At 38.0% G+C, this 19269-nt stretch overlaps 1 protein-coding gene across 3 annotated transcripts in view; it reads left to right on the top strand.

The window, feature by feature from the left end:
* The window catches only part of Frl (formin-like protein), a 251620-nt gene that overhangs the window by 165469 nt on the left and 66882 nt on the right, over positions 1 to 19269 (top strand). For all 3 annotated transcript variants that reach the window (XM_083120387.1, XM_083120386.1, XM_083120388.1), the window contains exons 5-6: positions 16610 to 16693; positions 18816 to 19014. In XM_083120387.1, the coding sequence (XP_082976513.1) occupies positions 16610 to 16693; positions 18816 to 19014 (283 nt within the window). The remainder of the gene's footprint in view (positions 1 to 16609; positions 16694 to 18815; positions 19015 to 19269) is intronic.

Here is a 19269-nt window from a genome sequence, read left to right as displayed (position 1 = left end):
TTTAAATTGCAGTCGGTTGTTGAATTATTCTCTTTTGAACATTACCACGCAGATTGATGGCAAAATCTAGAATCACACTTGGGGAAATATGTGTATGTATAATTGTGGATACTATAATTCATATATTCATGTTGTGTAGGGTACCCAGGTACCTGTCCTTTCGACTGAGAAACTAAGTTACTCGATTTTTCCAGGCATTTGAATTCGTTTGAATGATTGAACTTATAGGTCCCGTGATTTTAATATGTACTGCAGACTGTCTGCTCGATTGGCGTACGGTCTTGTGACTTAGCTAAGTTTCCGGTACGTGTCCTGAGCAGTGAGTGTGTTCCTTCATCAAAATTACCATTCGTCATTTTCATTGCGATTGGTGAAATGTGACGGAAAAAGATAAAATAACGAAGTACTAAAATACCCAAGGTATTCTAGGTATACCCACTTGTGTGTCATCAGAGGGTCAAACTTTCGTTTAATTTTTTGGTCTTTTGGAAGTCTATCCCAAGGATAGAAAAGATTGGATTGATCTTGCCCAGGATAGGGACCGATGGAAGGCTTGTGTTGCCATCGGGTTTAATTAGGTTAGTTAGTTTGAAAATCCATCCTGCATTCAACACGATCTCACTTAACTGTACATTTGGTTATCTATCCACGAAGGGACGTTGATTGTTACATTTTTTTAAAAAAAGTTCATTCACTTTGATGCTGGCCACTGTTTCGCTCAACTAATGATTGGAGTTTAAGTCCAATTTATGTACACATAGGCTAATCGGGACTGAGTCTAGAATTTAAAGAGGAACCCGAACCATTATGGGACTTCACCTGGTATCGAACCCTGGACTCCGTGCTTACAAGACGACGTTACCACTACGCCATCGGGAAGGCCTCGCTCAGTGAATTTTGGTGGAACATTGTATTATAATCCACTTCACTGCTGATTTCCAGCTATGCCTCTTGGGAAGCCCATTCAGAAGTTTCCCTCTCTTTATTTCCATATTTGTAGCTGAGGAAGACAATGCAGCAGCAACATCACTTGTGTGCATGTGGCGTTGAATGTGAAAGTGTCGTGCTTATTCCTTCTCGTGCTCATCATGCAGCACCGTATGATGAGGTGTGTGAGGTATTGTTAGCCAAGCAGCTGCCTTCGTGTTGTTAAGCAGAGGTCAAAGACATATTTAGCATTATTTAGCATTAGCATTCCTGTGCTGGCCTCTCATCTCGTTTGCTAGGTACCTAAGCCTTAAATGACGAGATTTTAGTTTGTCATGACTAGGGCTCGGAAGTTGATGAAAAATCACCTTTTTTTCTGAGACTTGAAAACAATGCTATCAGCCCGTTTCCTATAAGTTAGAACCAGGAAACATTTTTTTTTTTTTTGCATTTTCGGCCTTTTTTTTTTTTTTTTTTTACTTTTAAGTAATTTTTCAGTAATTGTTGCCATCTTTATTGCATTTCTCTTCATTTTTGAGGTTTATTTTACTTCTCCCCTGTTGTTTCGTGAATTTTAAATGCATTTGCTATAGTGGAACCACCATCAAATGAACCTGCGCAGACCCGCGATTTCTGTGCACCGTACTCCCGCGAGGAGGAGAGTGGCAGGGTGGACCATGCTTCCTTAGCGCGTTTGCACAAACACCGATAACATCGACTGCGATAACTACCTCGATATCGAGTGCACCAAGAAACAACGGGGCTAAATGGGACAGGCGCACAAGTACCCCGACACGACATATTTCGTGGAACGACCTTTCGATGGTGAGTATGCGTCCAGAGCTCCCTTCGACACATCGAGAGTCCCTGCGCCTCGGTCAATGAAAAAGAGGACACAGACACAAGCCATAAAATTTAGCTGGAAGTTGTTTTGAAGCAGGGCAGCTATGCCATAGCACAATATGAGTTTCGTTCACACCTACAGTCGGGACGCGCTAGCAATTCATTCCAGATTAGCCGTAGTGTGCATAATGTGGACTTTAAAACACCAACTCAATCAATCAATTCACACACAATTGATTTGTTCTTGATAAATTCTTCTCCGCAATACAGTAACTCAGTTCTGTGAAATTCTGTTTTAGAGGTTAATTTTTGTACGTTCGGCAAAATATATTTTAAAAACGTGTTAACGAAACTAAGTTGTACGTAATTTGTTTATACGTAATTCGCCCTAATTTTCAAGAAATACATATCATTTGTACGTTCTGAAGCTTCAACAATGTTACAGAAGTATAAATTCCATGTCTTTACAAAAGGACGACGAAAACAATAGGGGGGCATAGCTGCGGTCGGCGAAAAACACGAACGCCGCGGCGTGACAAAGAAGGCAAAGAGAGGCGGCATGAAATCAAAGAACGATGTGCCACAGTGTTGTTCATAACACACGACGCATTTTCTTTTGTTGGTAAATGTGATACGATACAACACAAGTACAAAGATGCCGGTAGCTGATGCTTGCAATGTACCATAATAAAAACACAACAAAGGTTCTTTCAGTGAAGGTTTTCGGTTGCTGTGTAGAGCAGGAAGAGAAAATGTTTCACGCTTGCCAGGAAGTAAAATTCACACGGGAAGTTAACGTTAACCTACAAGAAACTTCAGATTCAAACTTGTAGATTCGTTAATTTATCACTTTACGACGGAAATAACATATATTAGCATACTGATACGTACGTGCTTAATTTCGCGTGATGTTTTATTTTTTTCCGAGCTTGCCAAGAGCTGTCCGCCTGTTTGTGCGAACGTGGCAACGCAGAAAACCCCCAGCCACATGGCAGCCAACGAGGAGACAGAATTTGGTCACGTTCTGCCGTTCTGCGTTCTGATTGCACACCCCTTGTTATCGCGGCCCGACTGTAGCAGTCTGTGTTTACATAATGGGAAAATCTAACATAATTTGCAAACTTGCTACTCTGGGAGGGAGAAATTCGCTTCAAAGAACGATATTTTGAGAAATGAAAAATAAAATGACATCCAGATCTTATTTCCGGTCTAGATACATGCCTTTCCAACCACACCCTCTCCTCTTCATCTTTTCTTTATTCTCCCGTTTGCCTCGAGAGGAACATTTCATGGCAAGAATCGGCAGGAAGTTGTGAGGCACAAATAAAACAAATGTTCCGCTTTGTAGTAGACGAACCATCTTAAACTTTCTCAAGCTTCAATGTTGAACTCATCTCGAAAGAAAAATAGATGCATAAATTACAATCATCCTAAAATTAATCATAATAATAAATTACTAATTATCAATAATTAATTGTTATTATTATTTAGATCCTAGCACAATTCATCAGCATTTAGCATAATTTTACAGATTAAGCAGCTTTTTCTTGTCGGAAGGTTGGCAACGCAGGGCAGGAGCCATCCGGCTTTCATGTCTTCCCTCCAATGTCGGTGCGTGTGAAAAACACGCTGTCAGGGTTGGCGCCAGTGTTGCCATAATATGAGGACACAATTTCTCTTTCGAAGGGGCAAAATTTCCCTTCACCTAAGCAAATTATATAATAATAATATTAATTAGTAGTAGTAGTAGCAGCAGCATTATTAGTGGTGGTGTTGGAAGCAGTAGTAGTGCGTAGTTAAGAATTCCGTTGAATTCGTTATTCGTTTGAATAAAAAATATTTTTTAAAAATTTCAAATGTCAGTTTCATCACTTCCTGACCAGATGTCCCAGGCTTGATTCATTGTCAGGAATCCATTTAATCGTAAAGCTAAATCCTCATCGTTACTGTGTATCCAAAGATGCATAAAGCAACGTACAATAAACTTAAAGGAACAGAAACAAGTAGGAATAGCAAAATAAATAAATAACATAAAAATGTGGTTATGAAATTTGAAATTAACATAACCTGTATAAATTTAGTCAGATGACCTTAAAATTTCCCTGCAATTGTGGTATTTTTCATCGAAATTCCATTTTCCCTTTTGGCTAAAATTTCGGTCCGAATTTCCCTGCAAAAGGGAAATTTCACTTCATGTGGCAACACTGGTTGGCGCTGTCGCGGAAAACTACCCCGGCAAAAGAACGGTATGTGTGCAAGCGCGCTTATGGTCAGAGCTGAACGGATAGAGGGAGACGTGTGCGAAGGATTTTAGCCGAAGGTTCTTTTTTTGTGGTCGCTCTATAGCATAATTTAAAAAAAAGGTAAAGTGTTCCCCTGTGCTTAGCACCACGCCATGAAGGCGTATATGGGGTGTGGGGGTAACGCCCCACACTTTCTTGATCCGGTCGTGAGTGGGGGTGATGTGATCAGCACCATGCCCCTGACCGCCCTTACCCCCCAGGTACCCATGTTATTCGACGATGGGTGGGCGCATAATTTATGTATTTAAATTTCCTCACGTGGACTTTTTAGCAAGTTCGCCATTAATCGAAAATAGGGCAATGGAAATGCACAATATTATATTTAACTGAAACTGTGACAACGGATTAAATAATTATTCCTGGTACATTTATTTTTCTTCCAGCACTTAAAATACTTTGTGTGAAGCTTACTTTGAGGTTCCCTTGCTAACCACTGTAATCACATCAATCTATGTAGACATTAAAGAGCCTCAATGCATGTGAAGTAGCGGCGCGCTCAAGCGTCAGGTGTCCCGGATTTGAATCCCTACCTGGGCATTGGGTGTTCTTTGTGAATGTCCCTTCATAAATTTCATCATATCAACACTCATGCTCATCGTCGCGATTAGTCAAAAGTAACAGAAAACGACGTTAAATAACAGAAATCAAATCAATGAGAAATGGCAGTTATGTAGAAACGCACGCCAAATGGAGAACATGGAAAATACAAGGAGGAGGATTTCCCCGCGTGACCGCGAGTTCAAGGCAACGGTAAGGCCTCGCCAGGTGGACCAAAGAATGAGCTCGCTGTTGTTGCACGGGAAAGCATCCTTCCTGTGTAATTATACATATTATTTTAAGTGAGAATCTGTAATTTCGTTAAGTATAACATCGAAAGCATTTTATGACCATTTTTGTATTCGATTATGTGCTTTATTGTGACATATTTGGTATGTGCAGTGCAACACGACCGCACGACTTTCCATATCAGTGTACGTGGATAAGGTCATCTTACACCCAGAATTCACCGGGACACAACACACACATTTACAGCCCTCTTCCCATGATAACTGTTAGTACTAATACATTGTTTATTTAGTGCACTATTAATGTATTGTGTATTTGTATATTGTTTGTTTTACACAATACATTAAAATGCATTGGCTAATTACGGAACAACTTTCGTTGGTAATTCAGTAGCAGTTGGCTTTCTTTTGTTTTCATGTCAGGCAGGTGAGCCAAAGGTGGCCCACTTCACGAAAGTCATATTAGGATTGAACACATGGCACTACATCAATGTACCCAGTCCCTCTCTGGTGCACTATGCAGAAAACTAACTGTATCCGGCTGCCAGCAGCCATTTTATGTAAGTTATTGTGTCAGGGATCGAGCAGATTAGTTGTCGTTATTTTAAGGTACGTAAGGAATGTGTACGTACGTCGTTGAAATCAACAAACGTTAATATATATATATATATTTTTTTTGCATATTTTGAAAGCTTGTTTAATTATCTTTTGTGATCACATAGTTACGTTGTAAAAATGTTTTTTGTGTCAAAGGAACGATACCTAGTTTTGTTTAAAAACGTAGTCCAGATGCGAGTTCCGGATTAAATTTGCACAGACACTCATGAATCACTAAATGTTATTGATGTGTTGGGTTTATATGTTAAATACTTAAGTGATAACATTTATTGCGGAAGTGTTTCTTTAATTTATTTCGAAGACAATTAGTAGGCTGATGGCCTGCCCGATGGCGCAGTGGTAGCGTCGTCGCCTTGTAATCAAGGTGTCCCGGGTTCGATACCCGGTGGAGGCACAAGTGTCTCGGATCGCACTTTAAACTGTAGGTCTAGTCCCGATTAGCCTTACTGTGGACTTAAAAAACACCAAATCAACAACAATTTGTAGGCTGGAATTAGCTAAAATTTAGCTCCAACCCGGAATTAAATACTACAGAAAATATTTTTTTCCAGGAATGTTCCCCAATGTTAGGACAACTCAAATACAAAATGCCAAGAGATGGAAGCTTCGGGAAATTATTCTGCATACAAGGGTTGGTCAATAATTAACTACTCCGCCACAGATGTCGGTTATGCGTCGTTACTGTACATAATGCATTTCACCAATCAAAAGTTTGAGACGAACAATTGCTCTAATAAATTATTTAAAAATGAATAAACATGAATAAATATATATTTTCTTGAGCACAAGCAACATTTTCTACGAAACTATAAGCACCTTTGGGGACCATGGGTTTAATAACTTTTTTTTTAAAAAAAAAGTTTCAAGCAGTTTTACAAATTATTTATATTGTTGTTAATTAGTTATAAGAGTTGTAAAAATTCATAAATTTATCTCTTTTGGAGATTTGTAAATTTTCCTAGAAGCTTAACTATGGCCACGTTTTGCTCACTTACCTTATTGTATTTCAGTGAGCCTTCTTTCACAAAAATGTTAAAATGGACACATTATTGTACAGTGTCTCTCAAAAGTTTTAGGACAACGACATTTTAAACTAGGCAACCCAAATTACATAAGACGCTGATGGGTTGCGTGTAGAGTTAAACTCAATTTCAGCGTTGCCATATGAACAATAGATATTTATGAAATACGCGAAAGGAATAAAACCAAGTAGAGGTAAAGGTGGTATTATGAGCCCCAATTTTGTTTTGTATTTTTTAAAATTTGATTTTTAACTTTTTTGTTCAGATTCTTATGATAACTTTAACTTCAACGTTTCATAAAACTACTGTTAAAATATAAACCAATTTGAGCAACTTTAAGGATATGAAAAAAAATATGATAACTTTAACTTCAACGTTTCATAAAACTACTGTTAAAATATAAACCAATTTGAGCAACTTTAAGGATATGAAAAAAAATAAAATACAAAACAAGTCAATTTGTGGAAAAAAAGTTTTGTGCTGGTAATATGAGCCCCTAGGAAAAAATAATAGAATAACTGGTTTAGAAAAGTGTATGACAAATTAAATCATACAAACAACATTTTATTCATTACAAAACCTTAAAAAAGATATTATGATGTGAAATACCATAAAAGAGTTCATAACAAGATCATTGAAAAAATCATTACAAAACCAATTGTAAGGATAAATAAAAATGAATTGAAAGGGTCATTAAGAAACCATTTGAAAAGTTTTATTTTGTTTCTTTGTAATGTATATTTACAAAGTCGCAAATGTAAATATCCTTCTCGCATCTAGCGCAGTCGTTGTATGCCCACATTTCACAGATGTGACATTGCACCTACAGTTCTCCTCGGTCATCTGCCGAAAATAGACCCTCGCAGAACAGACAAACTGCTTCTTCATCACCGGGACTTTCCACTCCGATTGGTGTTTCTAAGACATTTTCCACAGAATCGATATCTGATTCACAGGATTCCTCATCTGAATCTTGACGACATTAAATACTCTATCTGCCGGGTAGTTGTGTTTGGCGTACTCGACTTCCAGGATATCAAAGAAATTGTCGACTGCCTTTTTGTTAAAGCCATTTGCTCTTGAAAACTATGTTGCAGCAGGTTTCAAAAGAGATAAAACATTGTTATGACGATTCATGAAGTGGTCGAACCAAACTCTACCAGCTAACCCCTCTTCTGTGAATAGGTGATTAATTCCATTTCTTTCACACCGATGGTAAGCTACCCTGCGAACATCTTGTCTGGTAAGACCATAGAATTTGCTTTCCATGATAAGTAAATACTCGACTAACTCTGTTTCCATCTCCTTGCCCATTATAGGTTTTCTTCCTAATTTTGTTAAAGCGGCTTCTTCCGGTGGTTTGTCAACTCGAACAAGTCTTCGAAGAGTAGGTCTTGGGAACAAGAAACATTTTTGATGCCTTTTTCAATCCCATATCTTTGTTTCTTACAGTATTGATCGCCTTAACCATATCTTCAGTATTCCAGTTTTTTCTTTTGGTCTTGTTTTTTGGACCTAGCACTTTTCGTGACATCTGAAAAGACAAAGTTGAAACCACTCCTGTAGTGTATATAATATGAGCCCCTTAAAGTTTGGGGGCTCATATACCAAGCACGATGGGGGCTCATTTTACAACCCTTGCCATATTGGAATTGGAACATGCATAACGAATCTTTGTTACTTGCAAAATTACATAGTATCTACACAAAAACAATCTTTTAAACATGCTTTATCCAATGCAATAATGAACTAGGATGAATTTAAATGAATAAGTACTGCAATTAAAAGCAAAACGCTTACCTTTCAAAGTTTTTCAGATCGAGAAAACAAAAAGAACACGTTCACTCATAAACTATCAACTGCAACTGAACGAAAACTCTCTGGCGACAGAAGGCGTTACTAAATTAGCAGTTCAAATCGTCGCCGCCAAGTTGAGGCCACTCCATGAACAGATATTAAGGGGGGGCTCATAATACATGAATGGCTCATAATACCACCTTTACCTCTAATATTGTATTAAACTCTAAAAATATAATTACATTTGTCGCAAATAAGAAATACTTTCTGAAAGAAAGAAAATCGATTTTCTAGTATTTCATCGCTGATGAGTCTACAAAAAGGAAAAGAGGAGAGACTAAACGAAAGGGGACAACAAAAGAGAGGAGAAAGGAGAGAGCGAAAGGGGAAGAGAAAAAGTAAAGGAGGGAAGAAAAGATAGGACAGATGTAGATAGGAGAAGTAATGAGGAGAAAGGGAAAAGATGCGAATAGAGATGAGGGAAATGGAGCAAAGAGGAGAAGAGAGGAGGGAAAGAGATGAGAGGAGAGGATGAGACGAGAAGAGGGGAGTTGAGAGTAGAGTAAAAGAGAGAACATGAGAAGAACGAAAAGAGGAGAAGAGTGCAGTGGAGTCGGAAATCTAAGACAGGAGAGGAGATAGAGGAGTGGAGAAGAATGGGATGGAGACAAGAGGCGAGAACAGGAGGGAAGACGATATGACACATAAGCAGAGGAGAAGAAGAGGAGAGAAGGAGAAGGAGAGAAGTGAAAGGAGACGAGAGGAGAGATGAGGTATTTGTAGAAAATGTCTCGGCGTCAAGAATTGATGCATTGATCAAAATGTCGACATGAAACATTCAATAATATTTTAAAATGAATTGGAGAATGTATATTAGATCGGTGGGAAATGTCTTTCGGCTTAGTTCAGAGCGACATAAAATCTGCCACGTAAGATCTTTGGTTTTACCTGCAATTATACCACCAAAAACATGAATGTAATTTTCATATTTATAAGAATTATCCAATTTTTCTCCACTTCTCAGTTCGATGAAATGGAGGTTTTGTTATTTAACGTTTCTCCTCCCCCCATCGTTAATTCCAAACAGAACCATTCAGTTTCACACTGCTTGGACAATGAACACAATGGGATATGTTTGAACCTACGACCATCAGGTTGACAATCTACAACGGTAACCACTACCCTACAAAATTTCGTTCTTGAGAATAGCTAGGAGGAGCTGACGAGTGTAAATTATAGATGCAACTCTCCTCCTACGAGTAATGTGCAAAGAATTGGTTGTATCAAAAAAAAAAAAAAACGAAGGTAGTACGAATCGGCGCAAACATTTAATGGAGAATTGCGCATGATGAAAGCTTTTCATTCGATATTTGCGGAGGTATCCTTGCATTGAGCTGGAGTGGGTAAAAGGGTAAAATTGGTATGTCCTAAATTACCACAAATATAAATAATTATTTCATTAATATTTGTCAATGTCTTTGAAGCAGTACACAATTATCGTTAGAGTATCATAATTCACGATCTTATACTTAAAAATATCCATTTGAACATGTGTCAATTCAATTATTTGTTTAATTTTTTTTTTAGTAAATTCCAGATACAGAACAATGTATCCACTCTACACTGCTATTACAAATAATGTTGCAATGCTCTTGTTTAATAAAATGAGAATTTAAAAAAAAAACAGGTCGTCAGGAGACTCGAACCTGGGACCGCTAGATGTGCAGTCCAGAACTCTAAGCACTACACCAAGCTTTTACCTTCCCTACAAACAACAATTTTTATGTAGATTTTCAGCGAAAAATGCAGGCTCGACCAGGACTCGAACCCGGGTCTCTGGCAATCCGTGCCATTGCTCTACCGCTGAGCTACCGAGCCGGCCTGGCTTCCCCCGCATTTTCGCATAAGACGATTTCACACAGGTAAAACAGCGCCAGCGAAAATGCGGGGGAAGCCAGGCCGGCTCGGTAGCTCAGCGGTAGAGCAATGGCACGGATTGCCAGAGACCCGGGTTCGAGTCCTGGTCGAGCCTGCATTTTTCGCTGAAAATCTACATAGTACATCTCCTGTGTGTGCCTAATTTAATGGAACAATTTTTATGTATCCAGTCGCTCCAATATTGTAAATGTCGTTGGATATTCATGTAGTTGAACTTTTACTTTAATTTTGAATTTCCTTTTCTTGTATTAGCAGCTACCTTCGAGAAAGAAATTTCGAAGTGATGAAGAAAAATGAGAATATTGGTAGGTGTTGTGAAAATAGTTATTTCTTCTAACTTATTATTGTGATTAGATATTATTAATGGAAAATATCTAGAGGCTTCTACATTGCAGGACGATGTTCTCTTCCTGTGATACTGCATCAGACGAAATGCCTTGTGTAATGACGAAAGTCTCGTGTTAAGAACAGTGTTATGAACTGTATTTGCTGTTGCGTAAGGAAACGCAAAACAAAGATATTCTACATAATAGTTATAAAGTGCTCATTTATTTTCTCATTAATAAAACCACAGAACAATTTTTCCATAAACCTGTATGTTAAGTAGTTCTAATTTATGTTTGGCCATTTATCATTCATTATAATTATCATCCCAATTAATCATTAACATACATATGCCAGTTGACTTTTAATTTCACGAAAACGAGAAAAGCAGGCACTTCTACAAATGCTGTGCAGGTAGTTTAAGGATTCGCAGGTTGAAATAAAGCTTACATTATTTATAAACATTCAAATACTTCGAAGCCTCCTCGATGGCGTAGCTGTAACGTCGCCGCCTTGTGATCAAGGAGTCCCGGATTCGATACCTGGTGGAGGCACAATGTGGCCACTTTAAATGTAGGTCGAGAGCCGATTCGCCTTCCTGTGCATAAAACGAACTTAATGCGTACTGCAATGTAGAAACCTCCAGATATTTTCCATTAATAATGTCTAATCACAATAGTAAGGTAGAAGAAATAACTCGCATTTTCACAACAGCTGCCAATATTCTCATTTTTCTTCATCACTTCGATTTTTTTTTTTCTCGATGATAGCTGCTAATACAAGAAAAGCAATTCAAAATTAAAGTAAAGGTTCAACTACATGAATATCCAACAACATTTACAATATTGGAGTGACTGAAAACATAAAAATTGTTGTTTGAAGGGAAGGTAAAAGCGTGGTGTAGTGCTTAGAGTTCTGGACTGCACATTTAGCGGTCCCAGGTTCGAGTCTTCTTACGACGTGTGTGTTTTTTTTTAATCCTCCTCTTATTAAACAAGAGCATTGTAACATTATTTGTAATAGCAGTGTAAAGTAGCTACATTATTCTGCATCTGGAATTTACTAGAAAAAAATAAACAAATAAATGAATTGACACATGTTCAAAGGGATCTTTCTACCTTTACTCACTCCAGTTCAATGCAAGGATACCTCCGCAAATATCGAATGAAAAGTTTTCATCATGTGCAATTCTCCATTAAATGTTTGCGCCGATTCGTACTACCTTCATTTTCTTTGTTACAAACAACTATTCTTTTCACATTACATGTAGGAGGAGAGTTGCATCTACAATTCACATTGGTCAGCTCCTCCTAGCTATTCTCAAGAACGGAAGCTTGTAGGGTAGTGTTTACCGTTGTAGATTGTAAACCTGATGGTTGTAGGTTCAAACCCCTCGTGTGGCAGAAAATTTTCGTAAGTTTTAGACATAAAACTAAAAAGAATAAAATGAAATATGCAGAAATGGAAAAAAGAAGAAATCAGACAAAGATACCAAGATGAAATAGCTGAAAAAACACAAAGTTGGACAGCAGAAGAGAGGAGCTCAACCGAAAAACACTGGGAGAAAATACAAGGAACTCTAAAAGAAGTAGCAGAAGAAATAATAGGAGAAGATAAACAAGTAGGGGAAAAAATGTGGTTGGATGAGGATTGTGAGAAAGTAATAAAGGAAAAGAACGAAGCTAGACAAAAAATGATACAAAGAAAAACGAGAGGAAATGTCGAAAGGTATCGAGAAAAATGGAATATAGCTAATAAAACATGCAAACAGAAAAAGAAGGAGATAATGAAGAAACAGCTGATGGAGATAGATGACTTGAGTAGACAAAATGAAACAAGAAAAGTATATACCGCAATCAAAAAAGTAAATAAAGGATACCAACCAAAGGAAATTGGCTATAAGGATAAAAACGGAGTAGTGATAGGAGATCAGCATAGAAAATTAGAGAGATGGGCAGAATATTATCAAGAACAACTAGGAAAAGAGGAGGAACTAGTGGGAACAACAGGAATAGATGGATACAATGAGGGAATCATTGAAGACCCACCAACAATGGAGGAGATAGAAATAGCAATTAGAAAGCGAAAAATAACAAAGCACCAGGAGAAGACTGCATAATAATAGAAATGCTAAAGATGGCAGGACTGACAATGAAAATTGAAATCCATAAACTCCTGGAACGGATCTGGAAAGAAGAACAAATGCCGGAAGGATGGAAAGTTGGAATAATATGCCCAATACACAAAAAAGGGGATCGAACGGAATGTAGTAACTATAGACCAATAATGCTGCTAAATGTGGTGTACAAAGTCCTTACCAGTATTATTAATGAAAGACTGAAGAAATATACTGAAGCAATAGTAGGAGAATATCAATGTGGATTTAGACCAGGTAATTCTTCGTTATACAACAGATAATTGAAAAATATCATGAATATGCAATAGACCTCCTAATTCTATTCATTGACTATAAAAGAGCATTTGATAGTATAAGGACACCCGAACTGAGTAGAGCTATGCAAGAATTAAAAATCCCCATCAAGTTAATACATTTAATAGAAATGACAATGAAACAGACCAGAGCAAAAGTGAAAATAGCGAATGAAACAAGCAGAGAATTTCCATATTACAGAGGAGTCAAACAAGGAGATGGACTGTCAACCACACTCTTCATACTAGCATTACACGTGGCCGTTCAAAAGGTAGATAAGAGAGGATCATTTTTTACAAAGAGCACTCAAATATGCGCATATGCAGATGACATTGCAATAATAGCACGAACAAGAAACGATTTAAAGAAAACATACCAGAGATTAGAAGAAACTGCAAATAGGCTAGGACTAGAAACAAATGTCAATAAAACAAAGTACATGATTGTTACCCAAAAACCTGACAAATATAGAGAGGAAAGAATAGAAATAAATGGGAAGGAATTTGAAAGAGTCAGGTCATTCCAATACTTAGGGCTGATCATAAATGAACAAAATAAAAAAGATAGCATGATCAAGGAAAGGATATACATGGGGAATAGAGCATATTATGCAAACATGCAATTATTAAAGAGTAAACTAATAAACAGGAATCTCAAAATTACCATATATAAAACGTTAATAAGACCTATAATAACATATGGTTCTGAGACATGGGTAATGAATAAGACAGAAGAGGAAGCATTGCGCAGATTTGAGAGGAGGGTGATACGCAAAATATATGGACCGGTTAATGAAAATAATTTCTGGAGAATAAGAACTAATGAAGAAATTAACCATATACTAGGGAAAGAGGATATTGTGAGATTTATTAAATCACAAAGAATGCGGTGGCTGGGTCACGTACAGAGAATGGGAAAGGATAGAATGCAAAGGAAAGTGATGCAAGAAAAAATATATTCAACAAGAAGAAGAGGAAGACCAATGACAAGATGGCTAGATGGTGTCCTGGAAGATTTGCGTCACATGAAGGTGAAAAGATGGTGGGAGATTGCAGAGGACAGGAATAGATGGAGGCACATAGTTGAGGAGGCCAAAGCCCATGAGGAGCTGTAGCGCCATGTGGTAAGGTAGGTAAGGTTAGACATATCCCATTGTGTTCATTGTCTACACAGTGTAAAACGGAATGATTCTGTTTGGAATTAACGATGCGGGAGGAGAAATGTTAAATAACAAAACCTGCATTTCAATGAACAGAGAAGTGGAAAAAAATTGAATAATTCTTATAAATATGAAAATTACATTCATGTTTTTAGTGGTATAATCGCAGGTAGAATCAAAGATCTTACGTGGCAGATTTTATGTCGCTCTGAACTCAGCCAAAAGACATTTCGCACCGATCTAATATACATTCTCCAATTCATTTTAAAATGTTATTGAATGTTTCATGTCGATATTTTGATCAATGCATCAATTCTTGACGCTGAGACGATATTTTCTACAAATACCTCATCTCTCCTCTCATCTCCTTCTTCTCCCACTTCTTCTCCTCTGCTATGTCATATTGCCTTCCCTCCTGTTCTCGCCTCTTGTCTCCATCCCATTCTTCTCCACTTCTCTTATCTCCTCTCCTGTCTTAGATTTCCGACTCCACTGCACTCTTCTCTTCTTTTCGTTCTTCTCATGTTCTCTCTTTTACTCTACTCTCAACTCCCCTCTTCTGGTCTCATCCTCTCCTCTCAAACCTCCTCTTCTCCTCTCCTCTCATCTCTTTCCCTCCTCTCTTCTCCTCTTTGCTCCATTTCCCTCATCTCTCCTCGCATCTTTTCCCTTTCTCCTCATTACTTCTCCTATCTACATCTGCCCTATATTTTCTTCCCTCCTTTACTTTTTCTCTTCCCCTTTCGCTCTCACCTTTCTCCTCTCATTTGTTGTCCCCTTTCGTTTCCTCTCTCCTCTTTTCCTTTGTGTAGACTCATCAGCGATGAAATACTAGAAAATCAATTTTCTTTCTTTCAGAAAGTATTTCTTATTTGCGACAAATGTAACACTGATATTTTTTAGGAGTTAATACAATAATACTTGGTTTTATTCCTTTCGCGTATTTCATAAATATCTATTGTGCATATGGCAACCCTGAAATTGAGCTTAACTCTACACGCAACCCATCAGCGTCTTATGTAATGTGGGTTGCCTTGTTTAAAATGTCGTTGTCCTAAAACTTTTGAGAAACGCTGTACCAGACATGTTACGGCATTATTCTTGAAACGTTTCAGAGAGAACTCGCCAAAAGTCACCAAATTTTTGAATTACTTCACTCTCAATGTGAAACTCTACATACATCCATTACCGATAATTTACATGTTGGTGATTAATATTAAGTGAGTCCGTTTACTGTGCCATACAGGCTTACCAGGTTCTTCTTCCTTCTTTGAACCAGGGCAGGAACTTTGTCCTGTTTACCGCTCCAATATTTGTCTTTTGTTGCTTAAAATAGTAGGTGTTTAGAATTCTTCTATGGTTAGTGGACAAGGAATGAATATAAATTCTGCACTTTTTTCATGAACCAGGCTATTGGTGGGAAATATTGTACATAAAATGCTTTTATTCTTTAATCTTTTTAATTTTATTTTGGACAAAGTTGAACAAAATTCATTCTCTTAAATAGCAATTGGAATTTATGACCGGGTTATTAGCATGCAAAAAGACCAAGGAATTATGTGGAACACCTGGAGACGTCAAAGATTTTTGTTTTGCTAAAATGAACGTGGTTAGTGAATATTGTTGATGTACAAGTTCTCATTTTATTTCTTCCATAATTCTTGGAAATATACAGTTAAACCTTTAGGAATAAGATGGTGGCAAACACGCTTTAATGCAATTATGCTGTGACCTCTATACATATGTACTGTACAATGAATGCAAATTACTGATCCAAATTTGTGTGGTTTTTGGCTCGTTAAATCCTTTTAAATATCGTCAGGACGTATTCATCACAGCTTCAACACATAGTCAGCATAGCTAATTGTAATTATTTTAGTATTCTAAATGTTAGTCATGTATTATATCCTTGTTTACAGGCACAAAGCCTTTCATGTTGCAGCGCGTGCATCCGCCACCTGTCTTGTCTCACTTTCCAGCTTGGATAAATATGAAAACGGCTACAATGGCCAAGAGGCTGGAAAGGGACAAGCATTAGGAAAAAAGTGAGAATGTCGTCACTTTCACTAAATGAATTAGCGCAAAAGTTGACTTGTGAAACAGGTGGTTTTCACTCAGCGGAACGTATGGCTGGCTTGTGCCTGATTTTTTAAAACAGGCATCTAGAAATGATACCCACACGTGATGCAGAATTCGTTCCACTTTCTGCGGTCTTCCTTTTTATACCACAAATCCCTGAAACATTGGGTAAACTTTATTGTAGACCCTTTAATGATGAGTAAAATACAGTATTAGAAATTAGATTATTAACACGATGCCTGAAAACAGGTTTCCGAAACGTTGAAATTAAATACACCTATAGAAATTCCAAATGTATTTATGACAAATTGTCTCAGAACCTTTTCGTTTGCTGAAGTATCTTTGGTATTGTCTTTTAAACATTTTCTTCTATTTCCTTGTAGGTGGGTTCGAGAATTCCTGAACGAGGACAACAAGGGATTAGACGTACTGATTGACTACTTGAATTTTAGGTTGGACATGATGAGGTGAGTCCATTGTCATTTACTTTACAATTGGAATCGAGTTACACTTTTGCCACATAAACATTGGGAGTGTTGAAATATAATTATGTACACAGATGTGCACTTTCTTATAATTATGTTCACAGATGTGCACTTTCTTATTGATACATCATAATTATGAACTAAGAAAGATATCAAAATATTTTTTTTTACTGTATTAAAACTAGGTTACACGTATAATTGTAAACTGAAAAGTCATGATCGAATACATTCTAATGGAGTAAAGTGATCGATCCACTTGAAATTTATTTTCTCATCGAACAAAGAACACAAAACAGGACTATTAATTAGACAACACTGCCGCCGGCACATGGGGCTGGTTCGAGAAATAAATAACCGGTGCATTTCTGCTGGAATGTTAATTAACATTAGGATATATTAGATTTTTTTTTCATAATTTACAGCTGTTGTGATGAAAGAATGAAATCTTAAAATCGTATACATTTTGTTTACTATTTAAACTTTTTTATTAAATATTGCAATGGATTATTAATGCCAAAATTGATTTTGATACGGATGAATATTATGTCGAAAATACCTTGTGCATTAGCTGCGCTTTGAGGTACAGTCGAAGGTTTTTTAAATCATTAACCCAAATTTTTGTTATAATGTAAATGGTCGACATATGAATAAAAGACGAAACTTTTAAAAATAATTTTGCATGAATTGTTCTCTGTGTTGGAAAGCATTACTGATACTATTTAATAATTTAGCCTGATTTTTTGTACAAAAGAGACCATAGTATGTGGCCTCCTTATCGATTCAACATAGTTCAACCTTTCACACTAGCTTGTCTAGAGACGCGTCTAATCCAGCCTCAGTTCTTCCCCTATGCTGTATCAGCGTCATTCATTTGTTGCACTTAGTAACCCAATTTGTTATCTTCTAGCATTGGTAGAAAATATTTCTTCATAGTACCCCACAGAAGAGACTTCGTGGTTACAGAGCAAGCGAAAATTTCACGAGACTTGGTTCAAGTGAGTTGCCCCACCGTAAAGTGCATGACGAATTTTAACCATTTCTATATTCATTTATGTAGATGGAGGGGATAAGACGTCACTGGATCGAAAGCATGGTTGTCAGTGACCTTGCTGCGTGTCTACTGTCATGTATTGAGTCACCAGCATGGTTGTATTAGCACTTATACAAACTGGCCCCAAGTGGTTGGTTATCTACGGTGTTTCGCAACAAACTGGATCTCAATGTTACCAGTCTTTTTGTATTTAGGTATTTTTAAAGAACTTTTTTTTTACCTCTCTTATCCTACCCTCCGATATATTTATTGCCTTCTTTGTTCCCATTCTTCCACATATTTGAGGCCTGTCATTTATCGTGATCCGTTCTGACTAGCTCACAATCTGCGCTCCAGTTCATCGGTGTCGGTTGAGATCAGGTTTCTGTGTTGGCCAGTAACTTCACCACCCGTCTTGCCATCTTGAAGAGTCCCTAACGGAACCTTGTATCGGGTTGAAAGCAAAGGCTTGTCCAGAATGTCCGTATGGACTTACAATAATTCCGTCACCGAAAGGAGGAAGCTCAATGCGATCGGTGAAAAACAATCCTAGCGAACTGCCTCTTCCACAGCAAGATGTCCAGATACCTTACACCTCGCTGGTCCTGGAATTCGAACCCTGAAATCCTGTATAGAAAGACCAGGTCTCGAACCTGGGTTCCTGACGAACCATGCCATTGTATATCAACTGAGCTACTGAACCAGCACTGGTTCTCCTGATTTTTCACGCTGAGACAATTCAACACAGTTATACTGTTACGAGATCCGTTGCCTTTAAAACACTGATGACGTCGACGGTGCCAAATATATATCCGAGTATTGAGCTGTATATTGCCTTGTTTAGGCACACACGGGAAATGTCCTGCGTCGAAAATTTAATGAAAAAGCTTAATTTTCTGCGTAGTACATATTTTGAAATCCTGCTTTAGACAATTCACTGAAAGTCTCGACTACAAATTAATAAACCAAACAACTAAAACAGCGTCTCTGGAGGTTATACTGCCATCTGTTCTATTCTCTGTCTACTGGTACTTGTGATAGACACCCCAATTACTGTTGTTCCTGTTTCCACAGGCACGAGCAGAGGATATGCGAGTCGCGGCAAGGGTCGGAGGAGCGCCTGGTAGTCAACGGGACGGCGCGGCCGGCCCTGGACCTCGGGAGCCCCAGTATAAGGCGCCGGACGAGACACGTGGCAAAGCTCAACATGGGCGAATCAAAGGACGACATCCACGTGTGCATCATGTGCCTTCGTGCCATCATGAATAACAAGGTGAGTACTGAAGGGAAATTTCCTCCCCGTCTCTTGCAGTGGGGATTTGTTTTTTGTCACTTTTTCGTCGTTTTTCTGCAGCTTTGGCTAATCGCGATTATATGCTGATATTCATGGACACCCACAAAAACACCCATGTCCAGGCCGGGATTCGAACCCTCAAACTCTGGCGTCTCAGCGCGCTGTGCTAACCATTTCGCCACGGAGGTCGGTCCTAGGTTGCATTGTCGCTTAACACAGGCCTCACGTTTTGGG

The sequence above is a fragment of the Lepisma saccharinum genome, chromosome 4 (assembly GCF_977018435.1).
Source record: "Lepisma saccharinum chromosome 4, izLepSacc3.1, whole genome shotgun sequence".
Classification (NCBI taxonomy): Eukaryota; Metazoa; Arthropoda; class Insecta; order Zygentoma; family Lepismatidae; genus Lepisma; species Lepisma saccharinum.
Note: the sequence above shows the minus strand (reverse complement) of the source record. Positions and strands in the feature narration are given on the sequence as shown.